The 24,895-nt window shown below is 46.0% G+C and overlaps 1 protein-coding gene across 1 annotated transcript in view; it reads left to right on the forward strand.

The window, feature by feature from the left end:
* The window catches only part of LOC124274260 (nose resistant to fluoxetine protein 6-like), a gene marked incomplete at its 3' end in the record, with an annotated part of 61,432 nt that extends 37,718 nt beyond the window's left edge, over window positions 1-23,714 (forward strand). Inside the window, exons 11-12 of the mRNA XM_046709601.1 lie at window positions 252-386; window positions 23,516-23,714. Of these exons, the coding sequence (XP_046565557.1) occupies window positions 252-386; window positions 23,516-23,714 (334 nt within the window). The remainder of the gene's footprint in view (window positions 1-251; window positions 387-23,515) is intronic.
* Between the last annotated feature and the right edge of the window lie 1,181 nt (window positions 23,715-24,895).

Here is a 24,895-nt window from a genome sequence, read left to right on the forward strand (position 1 = left end):
AAGAAGCAACAAAATTTGGAATCTACACATGCTGTAAATACTCTATTGAAAATAATTAATATATGGTTCTGATTTTTGGTGACATGTAAAAGTTTTGTTATTTTTGTACATTAATATGATATGGCTGTATTATTCCCTTGCTGCTTATGTTACATTGTTGATATATGGGTGTGAACATTTTGGGACAGTAACTTACTTTTCGCTTGAGGATGTTTTTACATTTTTTTCCACTGATTATAAATTCCATGTAGTTCCGGCATCCTGGGCACGATTGCTGTCTTGGCGTTCCTCTTGGCAGTCTTTATCACGGCAGGTGTATTATCCAGGGTACACAACATGTCCCCATCGTTGATAGGGGGCGCCGGGGCCGGAGGAGGAGGAGGAGAGTAAGTCCTGTGTGATTGTGTATAATTACCTCAGTATTCATTCCATGTAGTTCGGCATCCTGGGACTTATCGATCAGCTGTCTTGGCGTTCCTCTTGGCTGTCTTTATCACGGCAGGGGTGTTATCCAGGGTACACAACATGTCCACATCAATGACAGGGCGCAAGGGCGGAGGCGAGAGTAAGCAGAGTTGTTTCCTTTAAGCTTCTGCTTAATTTCAGTTAAGGTTGAATTCGCACTGCCTGCCTTTTACAACACAAGCAATAGTTAACATTTCAACATCTTGCTGTTATTAGTCATGTTTTTAGCATTCTTGGACACCAAACGAGCGACTATCGCTACATCATCGCGCAGATCTTACCGGGGTTTCGCTACGAAATGAGACGAAGTTTTGTCGAATCTTTGAATCGGTGTGATGTAGTGTATGTTCGGGCCGATTGTAACGGGCCAGAGCTTTGTCTAACCTAACTTAGGGTGAAATATCCTGAGAAAGCTGGGCACTGGAACTTACTGCTACGTACTTAGAGTCTCCGGATGAATCGGTGATTCGTATTATTGCGGTATTGTTAGTGTTGGGAATTGTGGTAAAATCTCATGGTGATGATTGGTTCGTTACTGGCTCAATCGTAAATATTCGGTTGATAACATTCAATTTTTCCTGGTTATGTTTCAGCAATGTGCCAAAATGAAGAACGTAGCCAGTTCTTCGGTTTTTATCGAAATTACGTCTTTCAAAATGACTGGTATCTTTGAACATTATTTCTGAGTCTTTAAGGCTAAATTCAATCATGACTGGAGTACGCATTAACTTCTGAAACGTATAACAGGCTGAGAACCAACGCTTATTAACGATTGTTAGCGCAAACAAAGTTCAAATTGTTTCTGTTCGATTATGAAACATGATACGTTATGATGCGTTGTCATTCGTTAATCTCTTCGTTATTTCAGTGTCGGACCACCGCAATGATGACGGATAAATAACGAGCATTGATACCCACTATACGATGCTGCGTTAACGACGCATTTCTTCGGTTATTTGAGGGTTTCTCGTCGAACTATAAACGTTGTGCATGCGCCAGTTAGGCAAGAAGAAGGTTTGCTGGATGACAACTTCTTTACTGCCGGTGGTGCGGGCACGTTATTATCCCTAACACTGACCCATCTGAAATGATACGCACCATATGCACCGAAAGGAATAATGGCGTGACGATTTGTGCATTGTTGACATGGTGAAAGACGTTTGATATGAAATGATTGAAGCAGATGAACGTCGTTCGTTTCTTTGAACTCGCTGCCGCCATCTTTATGGAACAACACGCTGATATACCGACAACTAAACGAATAACGCTATAGTCACTGGTTTTGGCGTCTCACCGACTAATTCAAACGCATTTATTGTGTTACCTAAACCCTGTGTGTTACCGCTGGAAGATGACCGTCATCAACCTAATTCGGCTTGATACGTGATATTATCACGAAGATAGGCGGGCGTATCATGATCTCGCTTCTTTTGACGTAATTATCCCGCAGAAGTCATCGAAGATCATCGCATGAATATCTTGTTCCTGGAATCTCGCGGGGTGGCTGATTATCGCTGGTGTACGAAATCTGTTCTTCTCAGGAAATCTTCGATGGTATCATCAACTCTGGTGTCGGAACAGCCTGATGATTAAGCGTTGACTTTCGTCAGCCGAACCGGAGTTCGATTCAACGTGAACAATGTTAAACCGACTACCGTTACCTGCGTATTAACAGATATTGCTAAGCGTGAAATAGGCTCGATCGTCGGTCGGGTCTTGTGGCCCTTCTGGAGTTACCGGAATTATTGGGGCTCTGTGGCGGCAATCATTGGGCTACCCACGAAGGACGCGACGGTCGTGACGGCGTCGGTTCTATAATAAACTGTCTACCGCTAAGTACCCGCAACCGGAAAACGAATATGAAATTGGTGTTTTATGTACCGTCGCTGACGACGGAGTTCGACGACATACGACGAGGATTGATCACCATGAAGTTCGACTGTTGATCTTAACACCTGTTGATACGAACGTTACTGATATTGGGGAAAGGTGGATATGCACCATCATCATAACGTAGTCGTACTGCGTTGTTAATATGGTTTCAATAGTAAATGTACATCTTTATTATTTAATGAGCGGAAGGGAAGAGGTCGTTCACGGCGCTTCGTAAATGTCGTCAACCCGGTATCGAGGTTCGACCGGTCGAATTGTACCAAACCTCATCATCTTCTACAAGCACCGCTGCAACATCATGAATAAACCGGCACCACCTAAACCGCCTGTCTTTGATCTTATCAAATTACCGGAGATAATGAACGGCCCTCTAATGGCGGTCGGGCTATCCCCATCTCATAACCAGGGTAACAAACTAACGATCGCCTCTAACCAGTATTAATGACAATCCTCTCGCTGAACCGAATTATTAATGGCTGTCCTCTAACAACCGGAAGTGTAATCATCTCGCTGACCAATTAATGGCGAACGATGCGTTAATGGCTCACAATCTCGCCAACGAGGTGTACGGGTAACCGAAGCTAACGATCCTCGCCAACCGGCCGTATTCCTCTCGCGGCTGGTAATGGCTTAACGGTAACCGAAGTGTGGCTTAACATCTTCCTGCTGGCAGTGTGGCTGTCACTCGCCGGCAGTGTGGCTTGTCGCATGCGCCAACAGTGTGGCTTTAACAGTCATGGCAATTAATAGCAACAATCCGCACTATAACCGAATTAACCAGCTATCTCGCAAACGAGGGTAATCTCTTGGTGTGGCTAACAATCTCTCATAACGAAGTGTGGCAATCACCGCTGTAACCCGAGTGTGGCAACAATCTGTAACGAAGTGTCAACGAACGGTAAATCTCCGCCAGCAGGGAAAATACGGCTAACATCCCGCCTCTATGGCACCGAGGTAATGGCTTCGCTTCCAGTGCATAACCGCTTCCAGAGATGGCAAAGCTGGCTGTGCCTCTGAAGATGGCAACAATGCACTATATGAAAGTATTAGCTGGCGTGCACTATAACCGAAGTGTGGCCAACAATCTGCTCGCTGGCCAGTGTAGCTGTCTCGACCACCGGTATAACAATCACCTCGCCAACAGAGATAATGGCAAACAATTACTCTGTGAAATTAATAGCTAACAATCGCAACTGTAAACGGCTGTCCCCGCTTTCCGCCAATTAACTGTGGCATAACCCGAGGTAATATCTCTGCCGTAAACGTAGCAAGCAATTACCTCGCCGTAACTTTGAATGGCAACTGGCATCCCTTCATAACCGAGGTAACCAGCTTGGCTGTCACATCGCACTGGTGTAGCTTGTGATGCCATAACGAGGTGGCTTAACGTCACTATCATAACGAGCAATCGGCACAACCCGAAGTGTAAACAATTACTCTCTTAACCGAAGTGGCAAGCTAACGTCGCCTCTCGCCAACCGAAGTGTAAACTGGCCAATCTCGGCTGGCAATCTCATATTAGTGTGTAACAATCGCATAACGGGTGTAAGCTTAATAATCTCTCGCATAACAGTGTAGCTAACAATCTCTCATAACCGAAGTGGCTGCTCTCGTTACTAGTCAGCAATATATTTTCTGCGAGTAATAACAAATCACCTCTCATAACCGAAGTGTAGCTAGCCTCTCGCCAACGAATTAGCCAGCTAACTGTCCTCGGCTTAACGTAAACGATACGCTTTCATAACAAGTGGCAACTGGCATCCACCTCTCATAACGGCATGGCTGCTGTCTGGTGTGGCTTAACAATCTCTGAGTATTAAGCTAAACGATCTCTGCAGGTAATGGCTTCAACGATGCTCATCGCGGTAGCTAACGTATATAAACGGCAATTATTAGTGGTACGGTATATACTCGTAACCGAAGTGTAGCGCAATCTTTCTGCAACCGAGGCGTGGCAACAATCTTTCGCTGGCAGTGTGGCAACGGTACGCATAGGTACTTTGAAGTGTAGTATGTCGCCATATTAATGGCTTGTCACCAGTGTGGCAACAGTCATGCTCACCAACCGGTATGGCTAACGTCACTATAACGAAGTGTAACTGGCAATCTCGCCAGTGTGGCTTTAACGTCTTTGGTGGCCAGCTGGCGTCTTTCTATGACGGTAGCAGCTGTCCTCTTTACATGCTGGAAGCTAACAACGAAGTGGTAACAATCTTTTCGCGCCAAATGTGGCTTAACGACCATACCGTAACCAGTGTGGCTTGACGATCTTTCTCGCTTCAACCGAGGTATTAGTAATAATCTTTCGCCATGCTGGTGTAAACTGCTCATGGTGTGGCAACGATACTTCTCGCAACCAGTGTGGCTCGCAACAACAACGAAGCTAACGATTACTCATAACCGAATTATTAACGATACGCCATAACCAGTAGCTAACGATCACTATAACCAGTGTGGCTTAACGTCACTTTTCTCGCGGCAGTGTCGGCAACAATCTTTCATGACCAATTAATGGCTCTTCTCGTAACGAAGTGGCTTAACGATCACCTGCGTAACCTGGCTCTCGCCAACCGAGAATGGCTTGTCGCCTGTAACGGTGGCAAGCTGGCTGTCGCGCCAACCGAATTAATGGCTAACGGTAAACCAGTGTGGCAACGTCGCTAAACGGTGTGAAAATATAAACCCAGTGTGGCTAACGATAAGCTGATCTTCATAACCGAGTATTGGCCCAACGATACCTCGCCAACGAAGTGTAGCTAACGATGCTTCGTAACCGGTGAAGCTAACGATAACGACGTCACGAATCGCCTCGTAACCGAGGGTAATGAGCTTAACGATCTCTTAATAACCAATGTGGTAACGATGCATATGTCATGACACCGGTGTGACTGGCATCCTCTTACAACCGTCTGAGCTAACGATATAGCGACGAGTATGGCTTGTGTCGCTATCGCTGGCCAGTAATAACCTGGCAATCCTGAAGCCAGTAACAGCAACTGTCCCTCTTTAACCGTCTTGAAGCTAACAATCCTTCTCATAACCAGTATCGGCTCGTGGTCAATAGCTAACAATCTATCTTGCAACAAACTATCTTGTCTCGCCAACCGAAGTATATTTAACAATCTTCTCTGTCGAATAACGTTAAGCAACAATCGCATATAACAACAATAACGAGCAATCCCACTCATAACCAGTGTGGCTTTAATCTCGCCAGTAACTGTGAAGCAACGATTATGCTCGTAACAATTAACTAACATAAACAACAACCAGCTTTCTCTTCCAACAGTGTAACTGGCGTCACCTCGCTGGCCAGTTAATGGCTTAACAATCTCTCATAACCAATTAATGGCTGAAGCAATTACTGCCATGGCAGTGTGGCATAATAACCGAGTGTGTAACGTCATCTCATAACCAGTGTGTAGCTGTTGCATATAATAACGAAGTGTAGCTATTATCGCCAACCAATAGCTGTCTCGCGGCAATTGAACGGTACCCTGTAACGAAGTGTGGCAACAATCTCTCGCGGCAATTATTAAACAATCGCCTCATAACCGACTTTAACCGGCAACAATCTTTATCGTAACCGAAGTGTAGTAACTCATAACCGAAGTGTGGCAATAATCGCCTCGTAACCAATTAATGGCCTCATAATGGTGTAACGATTACCTCTTATTCCACTGAGGTGTGGCTAATCTTATACCGTAATGACTTGTCGCCTATCATGACGAGGTAACTGGCATCTTCGCAACCAGTGTCAGCTAACGATTACTATAGTTACTGAAGTGTAGTAATAACGGCTCATAACCAGGGGATAATAATGACTGATTATCGTAACCGAGTTAATGGTAACGACTGCTCGCTAACCGGTGTGGCCGGTGCATAAACGAAGTGTGTGTGATGCCTCTTGATACTGGTGTCAATACAATGATCGCATATACGGCACCGGTTAACCCAACGGTGCCTCTGCCAATTAATGGTAACGGTGCGTACTGAGATGTGGCTAATATGACAGTTAATGGTAACGATTTTCGCCAACGGTCAATAACCGATTTTCGAAAGTCAGCCAATGATAATCGCGCTCATAACCGGAAGTGTGGCTAACGATAAACCGAAGTGGCTAACAGTGCCTTATTATGGCAGGGGTCAATGAGCAATAATCTTTCTCGCTTTAACGAGATAATGTCCTCTTTACAACCGTCTGGAACATCTCGCGTCGGTAAAGCAACGTCGCCTAATCATGAATAATGGCTCATGGCTGGTGACGATCTTCTCATAACCGGTCAATGACGAACGTCTCTCGTAACCGGGTGTGGTAACGATCTTCTCGTAACCGGATGATGGCTTAACGATTATAGCGGTGATAGTAACAATCACTTCAATCATCTCCGTAACCGATTAATGATATTCATATGACGAATGGCAAAACAATCGCCTCGTAACCGGTCATGACTAACAATCTTCTCGCAACGAGTAATGACTAACGATCTTCTCGCCAACACCAGTGTCGGCAAACGATCTTTCTCGTAACGGGCAACGATATATGACAATGTGGCTGACGATTATTCGTAACCGGTCAATGATATAATCGTAACAATCTTCGGAGATGACGGCTAACGATCATCAACGGTGTGAAACGATAACAATGATTAATGACTAATCCATAACCGGTGTGGCTAACAATCATCATCAACCGGTGTGGTAACGATTTTCATCAACCGGTGTAACGGTCACTATCGCAACCGGTGTGGCTAACGATCTTTCGATTAACGGCGGTATATCGTAACCAATTAATGACTGTCGCATATAATGACCGGTCTTAATGATCTTCTTATTGACGCAATGAAGATCTTCGTAACCGGTTGACTGACGATCTTTCTTAACGGTTATTGGCTATCGTCATAAACGGTAATGGCAACGATCATCAACGAGGGTCGATGATTATCTTGACCCTTTAAGTTAATGGCTAATGATCATATTGATTGATAACGAATACCTCATGACTCCGGATATTAGTAACAATCATAACAATTAATTAATAACGATCATAACGAGATGACAAAGCTAACAATCATATCATCGACTTTCGGAATGATGATCTTTCAACGGTGTAAACTAACGATTATCTTCATTACTGAATTAATGGCTAACGATCAACCGAGTCAATGACGATTCATAAACTGGTCAATGGCTATTTAACATATAAGTGTCGACTACAGTCCCACCTCTTTACGTACTTGAAGTGTGTAATGTCCTCTCCAAACAGTGTGGCTAACAGTGCATAACGAAGTGTGTAACAGTACACTATGGTACTGGTGGCTGGCACTGCAGCAGTGTAACAGTATAAGCAACCAGTGTGGCTAACCGCATAACTGTTACTGAGTGTAGTAATAATCTTTCTATAAGCAACCCGAAGTGTGGCTGTCGCACTAAAGCTAACGGTACTCTTATTACTGGTGTATGTGCTGCTAACCGAGGCTGATAAACCAAGCCGTGGAAGCTTAACAATCTTTCGGCAACCGTGTGGCAAACGGCTCTCATAACCGAAGTGGTAGTAACAATCTCGTAACGTGGCGTAAACATTCTCGCCAGCAGTGGCAACTGGCTGTCACCTGCTCATAACAGAGGTAGTAACGACCACTGTAACACCAGTGGCAACAATCTCATAACCGAATTGGCTAACTGTCGCATATCATAGCAATTAATGGCTTAACATTCCGCACTAACAACGAAGTGTGGCTGGGCTCTCGCGCAACGGTGTGGTAACGATAGCACTTCTCGCCAACAGTGTGGCAAACGATGCCCTGCGCTGCGAGTATTGGCTTAACTCTGCTCGCTGGCAAATGTGTAGTACGCTATAGCCAGCGAGGTAATGGCTATAATCACTCGCCATAACACCGGTGAAAATCGCCTCTCATAACCGAAGTGTGGCTCTTTCTCGCTGGCTGAAATTATTAATGTAACGAATTAACAACGAAACGGCTTCTCGCCAACGAAGTGTGGCCAATCTCTCTGGCCGAACAGCTGATATCTTCTCATAACCGAATCAGCAGCTGTCACCTCTGCGCCAACAATTCTCGCCAACCGAATTAATGGCTTAACAATCACTCTTTCATAACGAAGTGGCCAACTGGCGTCACTATAATAACCGAAATTAATCACTATAACGAGGTAACAACAACGACCCTGTACAACCGTCGCGGGCTAACGTCTCTCACTGTGAGGTGTGGCATCGCATATCGCAACGAAGTAACAAGCAATCTCTTTACGGCAATGGAAGTAACAATCTCTCTTAACGAATTGAAACGTCACTTCCATCTTCCAGTGTAAGCTATTTTCGCCAACGAAGTGTAGTATCTCGCCAACGAAGTGTGGCTTAACAATCACTATATAAGCAACGAGTATTACGCCTCTCGCCAGTACCGGTGTGAAGCAAACAATCCTCTACAACCATCTGAAGCAGCTCAACCGAAGTGCGGTAAACAATCGCTATCGCCAACCAATGGCAAAACAATGCCTATGGCAACCGGTGTAGTAACGATGCCAGTGTGGCTAACAATCTTTCATCAACCCAGTGTGGCTATAGTCATAACCGAACAATCTTTCTTTACAATCTTGATACATCGCACTATACCAACCAGTGTGGCCAAGCAATCGCTGTCATGGCCGGGTGTGGCTGTCTGTGGCCGAGGCCAATGGCAAACAATCTCTGGAAGCCAATCTTTCATGGTAATGACGAGCAATCTTCAAACGACATGTGAAATATATGCAACGAAGTATTAACGGCGAAGTGTAACGAAACGTCATAACGGTAGCTAACGATGCGTAACCAGTGTGGCTTGGCTGTTGCCTCGCCGTAACAATTATTGGCTTCAACCGTCTTATAACAAGCAACGAAGCTGGCAATCGCATATGCGCTGGCTGAAATTGTCGGCGCTCGGTATATAAGCAACCCGAAGTGGCGGCAAACGTCGCATAAACGGTGTAACTGGCGGTATCTCTCGCTTAACCAGTGGCTAACGTCGCATATAACAACCAGTGTAAACGACAATCTCGTAACCAGTGGCAGGCATCTGTCATAACCGAGTGTAACAGTAATCTCGAAGTGTGGCTGCCATAACTGGTAGTAACGAACAATCGGTGTGGCTAAATCTCATAACCGAAGTGTGGCTTAACGATGCCTCATAACGAATGTGGCTGTCTCGTAACCGAAGTGTGGCTTAATAATCTCTCTGTTAGTGTAGCTGGTACGCCTATAACCGAGGTGGCAAACTGTCACCTCGCCAACAGTGTAACAATCCTCTGCCAGCAAGGTAATAACCTGGTACCTCTCATAACCAGTAATGGCGGCTCTCGCTCAACTTCCAAGTGTGGCTTAACTGTCATATAACGAGTAATAGCTAACGATGCCTCTCATAACCGAATTAATAGTAACGGTCATATAAAGCAACGAGTGTGGCTTGTCTCATAACCGAAGATGACAGCAAGCAATCTCTGGTGTAACGTCACCTCGCAACCAGTGTAATGGCTGTTTCTCATAACCGAAGTGTAGCTAACTTCACAACGAAGTGTAACAATCGCCTCTCATAACGAATATTAACAAACATCATATAACGAATTAATAGTAGTAATAGCTTATTGTCCTCTCGCCAACCGAAGTGTAATCTCTTGAAGTGTGGCTAACATCCGCCTTCTCGCCAACTTGAGGTATTGATTCCTCTTGCAACCGTCTGGAAGCTATTGTCTCTCACTGTTTCCAGTGTGTATCACCTAAAAACAGTGTAAGCAAACATTCTTCTTGAGCTTAATCGTTCTCGCTTAATGATATCTTATCATAACCAGTGTAACTAACAATCGCCTCTCGTAACCAGTGTGTAACAATCGCCTCGCCAACGAAGTGTGTAATCTCGCCAGTGTGGCATCCGCCTCGTAACCAGTAATGGCAAACGTCGTCTGGTATTCTCGCTCAACCAGTGCCAAACAGGCTGATCTTATCGTAACCGAGTCAATAGCAAACGATCTCTCATCAACCGGTAACGAACGTCACTCTTTCAACCCGAAGTGTAAACTGGCAATCTCGTGTGGCTGATCTCTCATAACCAATTAATAACGCAAAACGATCGCATATAACGGGTGTGGCTAATAATCTGCTCGCCAACGAGTATTAATGATAACCGTCAACACCTCATATTGGTGTGAAACGAACGTCGCTATCGCTGTAATTATTAACCCCAACAATCGCATATAACGAGATAATGAGCAAGCAATCCTCTTGACCGTCTGGAATCTCGTAACCGAGGGTATGGCAAACAATCGCTAATGTAACCCAGTATTAAACGAACAATCACTTCTTCATAACCGGGTGTGGCTTAACAATCGCCTCTTTCATAACGAAGTAATGGCAGCAATCTAAGTGTAGTAACAATCGCATCTCGCAACGAAGTTATTAACGATGCTCGTAACCGGTAATGGCTTGTGCATCATAAACGAGATGACAGTAATCATACTCGCCAACCGGTGTATCGATTATATAAGCAACCAGTAATCATATCATAACCGAATTATTGGCTAACGATGACAACCAGCTAACATTTTCTCGCCAACCGGATAACCAACGGCAATCTTTCAACGATTAATGACTGCCAATCGCCTGTAACCAGGTAGCGATAAACGGTGTGAAGTCGCCTATAAGTCGGTAAGTGTGGCTAAATAATCTCGAACCAATTAATGGCTAACGATGCTATAAACGATTATTGAGCAATCGCCTCGCGACGAGATAATGAAGAGCAATCATCGTAACCGGTGTGGCTGACAACGGAAGTTAATGGCGATGCCGTAACCGAGTGTGGCTTAATGATATAACCAGTGTGGTAACGATGCTTCTTCATGGCCAATTATTGGCAAACGATCTTTCTCAACGGTGTGGCTAACGATGCCTCGCAACCAGTATGAGCGATCTTTCATGACGGTGTGAAGCTGTCGCACTCGCGGCAACGAGCAATGCCTCGTAACCGGATTAACAATAATCGCATATAACCGAGATAATGAAGCTTAACGTCGCCTCTCATAACCGAGATGTCGAAGCAAAACAATCTTACTCATAACCGAATTGAAGCTTGGCTGTCATCTCGTAACCAGTGTAATCGCCTCGCTGGCGAAGTGTGAAATCGTCTCAACAATCAATAACATCCACTCTTAACCGAATGTGGCTGGCTGTCCTCTTTGACCAAATGGAAGCAATCTTCTCATAACCGGTGTGGCTTAACATCACTATCTCGCCAACGAAGTTAACGAACTGTCCTCTTCTGAAGATGGCCTCGCTGTGGTCGGCGAACAATCTTATGACCGGTCAACTGGCTGTCGCATATGACTGTCGCATAACCGGTGTGGCCAACTTTCATGACATTAATCTGACCGTCTGAAGCTAATATAAACGGTGTGAATAATGGTATATTGATTAATGAACAAACGCAACGAATTATTAACTGGCTGTCTCTCGCTTGAGGTGTGAAATAACAATCTCTCATGACGCAAGTCAATGACTAATAATCACCTCATAAACGGAGGATGGATCATCATAACAATATTAACTGGCTATCGCATAACCAATTAATGTAACTATCTCTCATAACCAAGGTAATAACAACAATCTAACAATTATTAACTAACAACCCTCTCATAATGATCCTCTCATAACCAGTGTATGCCTGTCATAACCGAATGTAATAATCTTCCAATCAGACAAGCTAACGATATCTCATAACCAATTAACAAGCAAACGATCTTATAAAAACGAATTAATAACAATCTCTCGCCAACCGAAGATAATGGCTAACGTCACTATGAAGTGTAAACAATCTGCTGAGGTCAATGACTAACAATCACCTCTCAACAAGTAACCAATGATACCTCAATAACTAATATAATCATATAAACCGGGGTGTGCTCATGACGGTGTGGCAACGGTACGGCCGGTGTGAAGCGAGCCGATCGCATATGACCGAAGTGTGGCTAACGTGCGAAGCATAACTCTTGACCGGTGTCGCATAATGACCCGGTGTGGCAACGATCATAACCAACCGGCGAGTGTGAAGCTAACGGCATAGCGGCGCCAGTGGCTGTCGCCATGACGGTGTGGTAACGTCACTCTGACATTATTAATGACGATCTCTTTGACCGTCGCGGGTAACGTCGCATAAGCAGCCGAAGTGTGCGTCGCCAACGGCAGCGTCTCGGCAAATCGCGAAGGCTAACGGTCGTCATAATGACCCGGGCAACCGAGAAACGATGCTTCAATAAATCGCTAACCGGCTTATTGGTAACGATCGCCTATGCGTAACCGAGTGTGGTCCGCATAACGGCTTGGCCGTCGCAGGCAATCGCCGTAACGGGGTGGTAAACGAGCGATGCCTGTCGTGGCAGTGGTAAGCGATCTTTATGCAACGGTGGCAATCGCATAACAAAGCAGTGGCGACGCTAATAACCAGCGATATTGGCGAACCATATGGCGGTGTGGCTTAATCGCTATACCGGCAGGTAACGGTACGCTAAGCCAGTGTGGCGTAATCTTTCTTAAGCAACCGGTGTGGCTCTTTCGTAACCCAGTAAACGAGCATAACCAACCGGTGAAGCGAAACGATGCATAACGCCGGCAATGGCTGCCGATCGCCTCGCAACCCGAGGTGTGAAGCGGTGCGCCGTAACCCGAAGGGTGGCTTGTGATATATAAACCGAGTGTGTAACGATCTCTCGTAACCCGAGGGTAACCGAGCAAACGATCTTCTCATGGCAATTGTGGCTAACGGTCGCACTATGCGAGAATAATGGCAAACGATACTTCTCGCCAACCGAAGTGTGGCAACGATCGCTAACGAAGAACAATGAAGCAGCAATCATAACCAACAACCCGAGTGGCTTTAACGATGCAACGAGGCAACAATGTATAACAACGGTATTATGCATAGCAACCAGTGTGGCCAATCGCGTAGTGGCGGTACCTGTGGTATTAATGGCAATCATCTCATAACCCGAAGCTGGCATCCTCGCCAACTTAAACAGTCGCTTACAACCGTCTGGAAAGCAACGATCTCTTTCGCAGCAGTGTGGCTTGCATCTTCTCGCCAACCCTTGGCTCTTTGGCCGTACGGAAGCTAACGACGTCGCCTGTCGCCAACCGGTAATGGCTAACAATCTTTCTCTAACAGGGTAATCGCCTCGCAACAGTGGCAACTGACATCCCGCACCTCGTAACGAGATAATGTAGTACTCTTTACAACCGTCTGAAGCTAACAATCGCACTACTCGTGGCAGTGTAAAGCAAACTGTCACCTGTCGCTAACCGAGTGTAAACAAGCAATCACTTCTGGCGAAGATATTAGCTGTCGCCTGCTCGTAACCAGTGAAATCTCTGTGAAATTAATGGCAACAATCTTCTCGCCAACCAGTGTGTAATCATAAAGCGAAGTGTAATGATCGCACTCTCATAACCGAAGTGGCAAACAATCCTCTTTAACCGTCTGGAAGCTTAACGTCTCATGTAACCGAGGGTAACAAACCTGTCGCCAGCAAACGATGCCTCTCGCCAACCGAAGTGTGGCTTGTCACTCGCAACCAGTATTATCCTCTCATAACCGGTGTAAGCTAACAATCGCCTCTCTAACCAGGTGTAGCTAACGGTACCTCATAAACAGTGTGGCTTAACAATCTCTGTCAATCATAACGAATTAATGGCTATTGTCCTCGTAACCGAAGTGTGGCGCAATCTTTCTCGTAACGGTGTGGCTAACAATCTTCTCGTAACCAGTGGCTAACGATCGCCTCGTAACCGGCAAACTGACGCACGGCAATTGGCAAACAATCTTCGCTAACCGAATGGCTGGCACCGTAACCGGTCAATAAAACTCGCCTCTCGCCAACAGTAACAATCGCATAAACAGTGTAACGAGCTGTCACTATGTAACCGAATTATTAGCTGGCGTCACTCTGCAACAGTAACAAACAATCTTATATCGCCAGTAGTGTGTAACGATAACCGAAGTGGTAACGTCGCGCTAAACGATGTGAAGCTGACGATCTCTCGCGCAACCGAGATATTAACGATCTCTCTGGTGGCTAACTGTTCTCGCAACCGGTGTGGCATAACCGGTGTCGGCAACGATCTCTTTGGCTGCGTCTGGTAACAATCGCCATAACCGGGTGTGGCGTCCGCGCGGCGAATTATTATCTCTTGGCAAATGCCAGGCTTAACGATAACCAGATGTCGAAGGCTGTCGCCTATCGTAACCGGTGGCAATCTTTCTTCGTAACCGGTGTGGCTAACATTCTGCGGTGTGGCTGGCATCCTCTCGCCAACGAAGTGTCGGAAGCTTAACGATCTTTCTCATAACCGGGTAATGACAATCACCTGTCGCCAACCGATAACAGACAATCGCATGGCACCGGTGTAAAGCAAACGATCTTCTCGTAACCGGTGTAACTGGCTCGCTTCAACCAGTCAGCCCCAATCTTCTCGTAACCGAAGTGTGGCTAACGTCGTCTCATAACTTGAGGGTGTGGTAATGCGCTCTGGTGGCCTCTTTACGAACCGTCTGGAAGCGCAATCTTTCTCGCTAACTTAGTATCGCTGTGCCGAGAGATGACAACAGTGATCTCTCGCCAGCCAGTTAATGGCTAACGATATATAACGGTGGCAACTGGCGTTGCATAACCAGTGTGGCTTCAACATTCGCTAACCGAAGTGTAATGACAATCTTTCATAACCGAAGTGTGAAGCTGATGCATAAACGAAGCAATCTTTAACAAAACGGCAGTCTTGGCTAACGATCATGACGGTGTGAAGCGGCGATCGTATAACGAAGTTAACAATCACTATAACCAGTGGCTAACGTCTCTCTGGCAATAATGGCTAACGGTCCTCGTAACCGAGATGACCGGCTCGCTAACCCGGGTGTCGAAGCGGCAATCATAACGGGTAATAACAACGATCACCATAACCAGTGTGGCAACAATCTTCGCAACGAACCAATCGTAACCGAAGATAATGGCTTAACAATCATATACAACGAATTATTAAGCCTTTGTCACCTCATGGCTGGTGTAAACAACGATACCTCTCATAACCGAGTGGCAATCATAACCGAAGTGTAGCTTAACAATCTCTCTTCAACCGGTGTGGTAATCTCTTAACCAATTATCTAACATCCTCATAACCGAGTGTCGAGCAAACAATCTTGCCAAATGGCTAACAGTACTAATATGATTAATGGCTTATCGTCTCATAACCGGGTGTGGCTAATCTTCACAACGAATAATGGCAATCATATCAATTAACAAGCAAACGATCACCTCTTCAACAACTTAACAATGCCTCTCACAACCAATTAATCAAACGATTACTCGTAACGAATGGCAAACAATCTTCTTGTGTCTCGCGGCGAGATTATTAGTAACACTCTCGTAACCAGTAATAAAGCAAACAATCGCCTCATAACCGGAATTAATAACTAACGTCATAACCAAATATTAATTACTCTTTCGCTGGCTGGTGTCAATAATATCACCTCGCTAAACCGAGATAATGTGTTACCTCTCGCCAACAATTATTAAACAAACAGTACCTACTAACGAATTAATAGCTAACAATCTTCTCAACCGAATTAAACGAAATCTCTTCGTAACAGTGTAGCTTAACGTCTCATGACCAATTAATGGCTAACGATTCGCGTCTTCATGACCGAGTGTGGCTCGCCAACCGAGTGTGGTAATAATCTCATGGTCGAAGTCATGACGAAATTAATGGTAATCTTTAAATAACCGAGTGTGGCTAACGATCGCCTATATAACCGGTGTGGCCCCAACGATCGCCGTAACCGAGTGTAACGAGCAATCTTATCGTAACCAATATATGACAGATGTGGTAACGGTGCCTAATAACCGGATGTGGTAATAATCTTCGTAACCAGTAATCATCTCGTAACGAATCAATGAACGATCTCTTCATAACCGAGTGTCGGCTAAATCTTTCTCGCAACGAATAAGCGTCATAATGACGAGTTAATGGCTTAACGATCATATGCTGACCAATTGTGATGATTAACGGAAACAATTTCGTAACTGATCTTCGGTATTGAGCTAACGTCATACTCGCTGTGGATATTGGTAACGCTAACCGGTAATGTGGCGTCTTTCTCGCTAACCGAGTTATTAACGATCCTGGCAAATGCGGAACGATCTTATATGACGGATGACATCCGCATAAACCGAACGATCTATTACGATGATATCTTTCGTAACGGTTATTGAAGACGATCGCTGTCGTAACCGGATAACGATCATATGACCGGAGATGTCAATATGATCATAACCGAGTTAATGACGAACAATCACCGGAATGACGATCTTTCATGATGACGAGCAAAACGATCTTGTCGTAACCGAGTCATATTGATTCGAAGCTGATCGTAACCGGATGATAACCTTTCTCGCTGGCAGTGTGGTAACGTCGCATAAACAGTGTGGCAACGGTACCGTAACCGAGTATGAAGCTGGCCATCTCTTCTGGCCGGTGGTAATCGCATATGTGGCACCAGTGTAGTATCGTACACTCTCGCTAACGAAGTGTAAAACGTCTCGCCAACCGAAGTGTGGCAATCTCGTAACCGAAGTGTGGCAATCACTAAGCGAAGTCGCGAAACATCTCTCGCCAACTTAGTAATGGCTTGTACATATAACCCGAAGTGTGGCTGTCAATCACTTTCTCATAACCGTGTGGCTGACGATTCCCTCGCCAAGCATAACCGTAACCAGTGTGAAACTGGCAATGCTTCTCGCTAACAGTGTGGCAACAATCGCCTCATAACATAACCAGTATGGCAACCATCACCTCTCGCCAACAGCGCAGCTGTCACCTCTCGCAACAGTGTAGCTATCGGCCCGTAAACAATCTCACCGAGTGTGGCAACAGTATCACTTTCAACCAGTGTGTAGTGACGAGAACACTAAGCGAAGTAATGGCTTGTCACTCTCGCCAGCTTAGTATTGGCTTCAATCGCCTCTCATGGCACCGAAAGTGTAGCTAACGACCCTGCTCATAACCAGTGTGGCTAATAATCATATACCAACCGAAGTGTGTAACAATCTGCAACAATTATTAAGCAAACATCATATACTCGCCAACGGTAATGGCTAACATCGCCTCGCAACGAAACAACAAGCAAACAATCGCCTGCCGCGCAACGAAAGCAATGCGCTATACAACGAAGTCAACCAGCAAACAATCGCCTCTCGCTGGCACGAGGTAATAGTAACAATCGCCTCTTATCGAAACGGCAATCGCATAAGCCGAAGTGTGAAAGCAAACAATCGCCAACAGTAATAGCTAACATCCCGCCTGCCATAACGAAGTGTGGCAATCTCTTCAACGAGTAATAGCCAATCATCTGCAACGAGTGTAGTAACATCACCTGCCGCCAACCGAAATTAATAAAGCAGCAATCCTCTTTAACCGTCTGAAGCTTCTTTAATCTCGCGAGGTGTGGCTGGCATCACTCACCGAATGGCGTAACAACAATCTAACGGCACCGTCTGGAAGCTAACAATCGCATACTCGCTAACCAGTGTATCGCTATCGCCAGCGAGTGTGGCTTAACATCGCCTCTTTCGCTAACGAAAGTGTAGCTTAACAATCTCTAACCAGTGGCAACAGCATCCACCTCGCGCCGAAGTGTAACAAACAGTCACAACCGTCTGGAAGCATCTCGCCAACCGAAGTGTAACAGCAATCGCCTGGCAGTAACAGGCATCATAACGAAGTGTGGCGGCTCGCATAACGGTGTCGTAACCGAGGGTAACGGCAATGCTCTCGCGCAACCGGTATGGCTGTCTCGTAACAGTGGCAATCTTCTCGCCAACAGTGTAGTAGCAATCTCTTTAACCGTCTGGAAAGCTAACGATGCTCAACCGAATGGCCTGTCATAACCCGGTATTAACTCTTTCGCAAACGGTGTCAGCTGGCAATCTTCTTAAACCGAAGTGTCAGCAGGCAATCTATAAACAGTGTCAACCGAAGTGTGAAGTGCTCGCTTAACCGGTGTATCTCGTGTGGCTATAAACAGTGGTACGCTAACAAAGCCAACCGAGATGACCGAAATGCCTCGCGGCTGGTGTGAAGCGGCTGTCGTAACCGGTGTGGCTGCATAACCGGTGTCAACCAGTGTCTGCGCCAACCGAGGTGTATTGTGTCGCCTCGCGGCAGATGTGAAGCAGTGCCTTCGTGCCGAAGTGTGGCTTAATGTCGCGCTATAATGACCAGTGTGAAAGCTGGCAATCATATAACCAGCCAGTGTGAAGCGAAGCAATGCGCCTGCTGCAACCCGAATTGAAGCTGATCGCGCCTGCACCGGCAGTGTGGCCAATATGTAACCGAATTATTATTGCTGATCGCCAACCGGGCGCTGCGCCGAAATTAACGAGGAATATATAACCGAGACCAATCAGCGAACAATCTGCCGGTGTGGCAACGATCTCGTAACCGAGTGTGGCAACAATCGCTAAACGAGTGTGGCTAACGTCGCAACCGAATAACCGGGTAACGATCATAACAACCGAGTGTGAACAAACGACTCTTCTCGCCAATGAGTGTGGCTTAACAATCGCATAACCGAGTGTAGCTATCTCGTAACCGAAGTGTAATAACCCGAGGTGTGGTAACATCCTGCTCGTAACCGGTGTAAACAAGCGTCCTAACGCGATCTTCTCGCCAACGGTGTGGCTAACGTCGGCAGTAATGGCAAACATCCTCCAGGCAGGCTGTCACCTTCTCGTATCACCAACCGGGGTGTGGCAACAATCACCTCATCAACGAAGTTATTAATGCACCTCTCTAACCAGTGTAATAGCTGATCTGACCGTCTGGGCTTAATACAATCACCTCTCACTTCGGCCAGTGTCACCTATCATGAACTTGGTGTAACGATCACCTCTCGCGTAACCAGTGTAAACGGTACTATAAAGCAAACTTTATTTATCGTCTGGAAGCAATCATAACCAGTAAGCAAACAATAAAAACGTCACCTCGCTATTGGTGGCGGCAATCTTTCTCGGCCAGTGTGGCTTAACGATCTCTCGCAGCAGATGTGGCTATTGTCTCGCTAACCAGTGTATTGTCACTATAAACCAGTAACTAATAATCTTCTCATAACGAAGTGTGTAATCCTAACACGAACCGTCTGGAAGCTAACAATCTCTCTAACCGAATTAATGAGCGAAGCAATCACTATCGCCAACGAGATAATGACGAAACTGTCACTTTCTGCATAACCGGGTGGCAAACTCGCCAACGGTGTAACGAAGCAATCTATAAAACCGGGTTATTTGTTTAATCTTTCGTAACCGAGATAACCAGCTAACGGTACCTCTGATAACAGTGAAATGGTGTGTATGTCACCTCGCCAATTGGCGGTACATGGCAAGTGTGGCAAACGATCGCGAATCTGGCTTGGCAATCTTTCTCTGTCGATAGCGGCTTAACAGTCGGCTCTCGCAACCGGGTGTAATCGCTAACGGTGTATAGTAACGTCGCATAATGGCCCAACAGTGCCTCGCCAACCGAGTGTGGCAATAATGCGTAACGAACAACCGAGTGTAATGAAGCAATCTGTAACCGATAACCAATCTTCTGACGGTATTGAAGCAAAACCGAGACAATTTAACTGTTATTATTGGTAATCTCTCGCCGGAATTGATAATCTCGTAACGGTGTGAAGTAACGATCTTTCGTAACCGAGTTGACGGCTAACAATCTTCTCGTAACGGAGATGGTAACGATCGCAACCGGTGTGGCTAACGTCGTAACGGATGACAATCTTCGCTGATGTGGTAACGGTCGTAACCGGTTGATAACGACGGTGTGATACTTTCAACCGGAATTAATGATCACCTGTCGTAACGGTGAAGCAACGATCTCGTAATGAAGCTGACTGATAAGTGGTGATTTTCTCGCCGACCGGTCAATGATATAAACGGTATGGCGAACGGTATATGACGATTAATGGCTAATAATCATATGACCGGCTGACGATCTCTCTGGTGTAACAATCGCCTCGCAACCGAACTTCGTAACGGGTGTCAGGCGGCACTTCGTAACCGGTCAATGGTAACGATAAACAATGATCTTCGGTGATAGATATGCTATATGACCGGAATTAATGGCTAACGATCTCTGTGGCTAATCTGCTCATGACGGATATGGCTGACGATTCATCAACGAGTTAATCGGTAACGATCATATGACCAGTTAATGGCTATTTGATCTATTTGACCGTCTGGAAACGGTAATCGCATATAACCGGTCAAACGATCTTATATTGGCTGACGTCTTATAAACGTAATGGCTGTCGCATAATCGACGATTATTGATAACGGTATATGACCGTCTGGAATCGGTATCAGTAACGATCATATCTTCAACGGCGCAATCGATATGACCGGTCAATGACGATCCTCTTTACGATATCTTGATTAACGATCGTATGACGGTGGCGTCGATAAACAAACCGGTCGTAATGACATTTCGGAATGACGATCTTCATCGACGGTATCTTCCATCAACCAGTATGAAGCTGACAATCATCCAGTATCAATGATGATCGCCTCATGACGAGTGTATTCAACGATCTATATGACCGGTCGATAATGGCAAATCTTGAATGATATCATGTCACCGGTCAGTAATATGACAATAACGATGATACCAACCGAGATATGATAACGATCATAACGGTAACAATCTTCATCAACAATAACGATCGATAATGACGATCCTTCTTCGCTGACAGTCAATGACGTCATACTCGCCAATTGGTAATCTGGTCGAATGACGATCTGACCAGTTAATGACTGATCATATACGTAACGGCGAATGATCGTAACCGGATAAACGATCGACGACTGATAACGATGATAACCGAATGACGATCGCGTAACCGGATGACTGATCACCCTCGCCTTTCAACTGTGGCAACAGGCTCGCTGCTGTAGCTAACAATCTTCATAACCAACTTTGTAAAGCTAACGATCCTTTCTCGCCAACCCGAGATAAACGTCACTCTTTAACGAATAAGCTAACAGTGAATGAGTAACGATCACTTCTCGCCAACCAGGTAATAGCTAACAATCACCTCTCATAACCAGAGATAACAGGCCAACGTCCTTCTCATAACCAGTGTATTGTACCTCACAACCAGTGTGGCAATCCTCATAATAACTAACAATCACCTCACAACCGTAACAACTAACTCTTACAACCATCTGGAAGCTAACTGTCCTGCTAACCATCATGTAACAATCACCATGGCTGACCGCAAATAATCATGAATGTTACAACAACTTACCGGGCAATTTATTTATCTGCAAACGGTCATAAAACCTCTCACGGCTGATATTGCCTCCCTCTTTCTCTTCGCTCTCCAACTCAATGATCATCTCTGACAACCACTCTATCCCACCTCCCACAATCACCTCTGCAACCATCCATAATCACCGCCTCTGCAACCGCACTCATAATGCCTCGCAACCTCTGTCGCCTCTGCAACCGCCTCTCTGCAACCGCCTCCCGTAATCGCAACCGCACTCATAATCACCTCTCACAACCGCCTCTGGCCACCTCTATAATCTCGCAACCATCGCACTCTATAATCACCTCGCAACCTCATAATCTTTATAACCGCCTCTATAATCTCTGTTCACCTCTATAATCATAACCGCATCTGTCTGGCTGCCTCTATAATCACCTCACAACCACTCTAATCGCCTCTAACCACCTCCCATCTCTGTCACCTCTATAATCTCTAACCACCTCTATAATCACCTCTGCGGCCGCCTCCATGTCACCTCTGTCACCTCTCATAACCGCCTCTGTCACCTCTCCTGGCCACCTCTGTAATCACCTCCGCAACCGCTCTATGTCGCCTCTCCCATGTCACCTCTGCAACCACTATGATCGCCTCTCCGCAACACTAATCTTTTCTGCAACCACCTCTGTAATCTCTGCAACCGCCTCTGTAATCTCCGCAACCGCCTGTCGCCTCAATCTCGCAACCACCTCTATCGCCTCTCGCCCTCTATGTCTCTGCAACCACCTCCCCATAATCACTCTGCAACCGCCTCTATAATCTCTAACCACCTCTGCATCACCTCCTAACTCACAACCGCCTGTCGCCTCAACCTCTATCTTCACAACCGCATATCACCTCTCTAACCATCTCTTTAACCACCTATAATCACCTCCTGGCTCTATCGACACCTCTCCTAACCACTATCGCACAATGCCTCCCAATCTTATCTCCTCTGCCTCTCTAACCATAATCTCTATCACCTCAACCGCCTCTATAATCACCTCTGCACCTCCCCGCCTCTGGCTTCCTGCAATCGCAACCACCTCTGTAATCACCTCTCACCTCTATAATCGCCTCTAACCTCTAATCACCTCTCTATTTTCTCTATAATCACCTCTGTACCTCTGTCTGGCTCCGCCTCTCTGGCTCCTCCATAATCTCACAACCACCTCCTATAATCCTCTCTATAATCACCTCTCCTGAACACCTCTGCCTCTAACCACTATAATCACCTCTATTCACCTCCATAATCGCATAAGCCTGCTATAATCGCTCTCACGGCCGCCTCTGTAATCTTGCTCTCGCAGCCGCACTCTGTAATCGCGCTCGGCCGCATACGCCAGTCGGCTCACGAAGCCTCTCGCAGCCGCACTCTGTAATCTTATCGCAGCCGCATCTGTAATCACCTCTCACAGCCGCCTCTGTAATCGCATCTCACAACCGCCTCTATAATCGCCTGTCACGGCCACCTCCCGCCAAGCATCTCACGAAGCCACCTTACTTATAATCAAGTGACCAATTCATATGGAATTCGTATAAATGCGGCCTCATTTGCCTCACGCGACACCACACCCGCACCGCGCCGCCAATTGATTTAGCCATCTCCAACCGCCATCCACGAATTCTCCCTGGGTCAATCCACAATCATCCTAAGAAGGTACACCTTCACAACCACCTCAGACCACGCCTCCTTAACATCTGACAGTCATTTCTAGCGGTCAGCGTCGCAATCACCTCCACAAAGCCTCCAGGTCAATCACCTGTCACAGCCAGAGTCCCACGGTCATCTTTACAGCCATCCTCTCATCTCGCCCTGGCGTGCACCCTCATCATCAGCATCCTCCTCCAGAGACGCAGCAGGTAGACATGAACCGGATCCTGCCAGCCATCATCTTTCGGTACCAGGAATGTCTGTGGCCCACTGGAACATACATGAACGGTGGTGACCGGGCAACCTCCACATGCCGGGTGAGACAATGGTGATGAATTGACACACATTTTCATGCCACATCATGACCAACATATTATCGTAATCATGTTAAAGGGCTGGCAGTGGTTAAGCGTTTAACAGATCGTGCCAAACACTTCGGGATCGATTCCCATGGGTACAGTAATGAAGCTCGGTTGTCCCCACCATGACTTTATGGAATATTGCTAAAAGTGGCACAAATGCCATTGCATGACCAACAAGATTTTATGTTATGTCACTCGGCAGTTGTATTATCAAAGTCCTCAACCAACAAGTTGGCGCTGTCAAGTCTTGACCAGCTTGTATTAATGTCTTGACCTTGACCAGCTTGGATTAATGTTATGTCGATTGACCAGCATGTTTTGTGCGTAGCGACCAGCATGTTTTAATGCCATGTCCTTGATAGCATCGAACGTGTAATGTCGCCCGATGGCAATGTTTCTGTGTCATGTCGCGACCAACGTATTGTTATTGTCGTATACCGGCCAGCATGTGTTAATGTCGTGTCATACGACCAGCATGTGTTAATGTCGTGTCATACGGCCAGCATGTGTTAATGTCATGTAGCGGCCAGCAGTGTTGTGTCGTAATCGCATTAATGTTAATGTCATGTCGCTTGACCAGCGTAATGTCACTTACAGTATTGACGTGGCGCACAATGTCATGTCAGTTATTAGCATGAGTTAATGTAATGTCGCACGGTGGCGTATTATTGTGTCATGTCGCGGCGTAACGTGTCATTATTAAAAGCGGTAACGTAATGTTAATGTCATGTCGCCGGCCAGCATGTTTCAGAAATGCCGTGTCGCTTGACCAGCGTGGCTGTGTCAAGTCACTAGACCAGTTGTCCCTGCGGCGTTGATAAGCGACCAGCATGTTTTAATGTCATGTCGCCCGGCCAGCATGTTTTAATGTGTCACTGGGCAGGATGTCCTCGCGGTGGGTGTCGCTGATGGCATGTTTTAATGTCGCGATAAAGCATTAACACATTTTTTAATGTCATGTTTAGCCTCGTTTTGATGAATTCTTTGAAACGGAAATGATTTTTGGGAATGGAAGTGAAACAGAGACAAGCATGTTGGCACTGACCTCCAGAGTGAAGAGAATTAGAGCGAACGGTGGCATTGACAATGGCCTGGGCGTGGGCATGACATCGAGTAGCTGATGAGTTGTCTGTAAG

Source organism: Haliotis rubra, unplaced genomic scaffold, assembly GCF_003918875.1.
Source record: "Haliotis rubra isolate DU_JTF1 unplaced genomic scaffold, ASM391887v1 Scf1896, whole genome shotgun sequence".
Lineage (NCBI taxonomy): Eukaryota > Metazoa > Mollusca > Gastropoda > Lepetellida > Haliotidae > Haliotis > Haliotis rubra.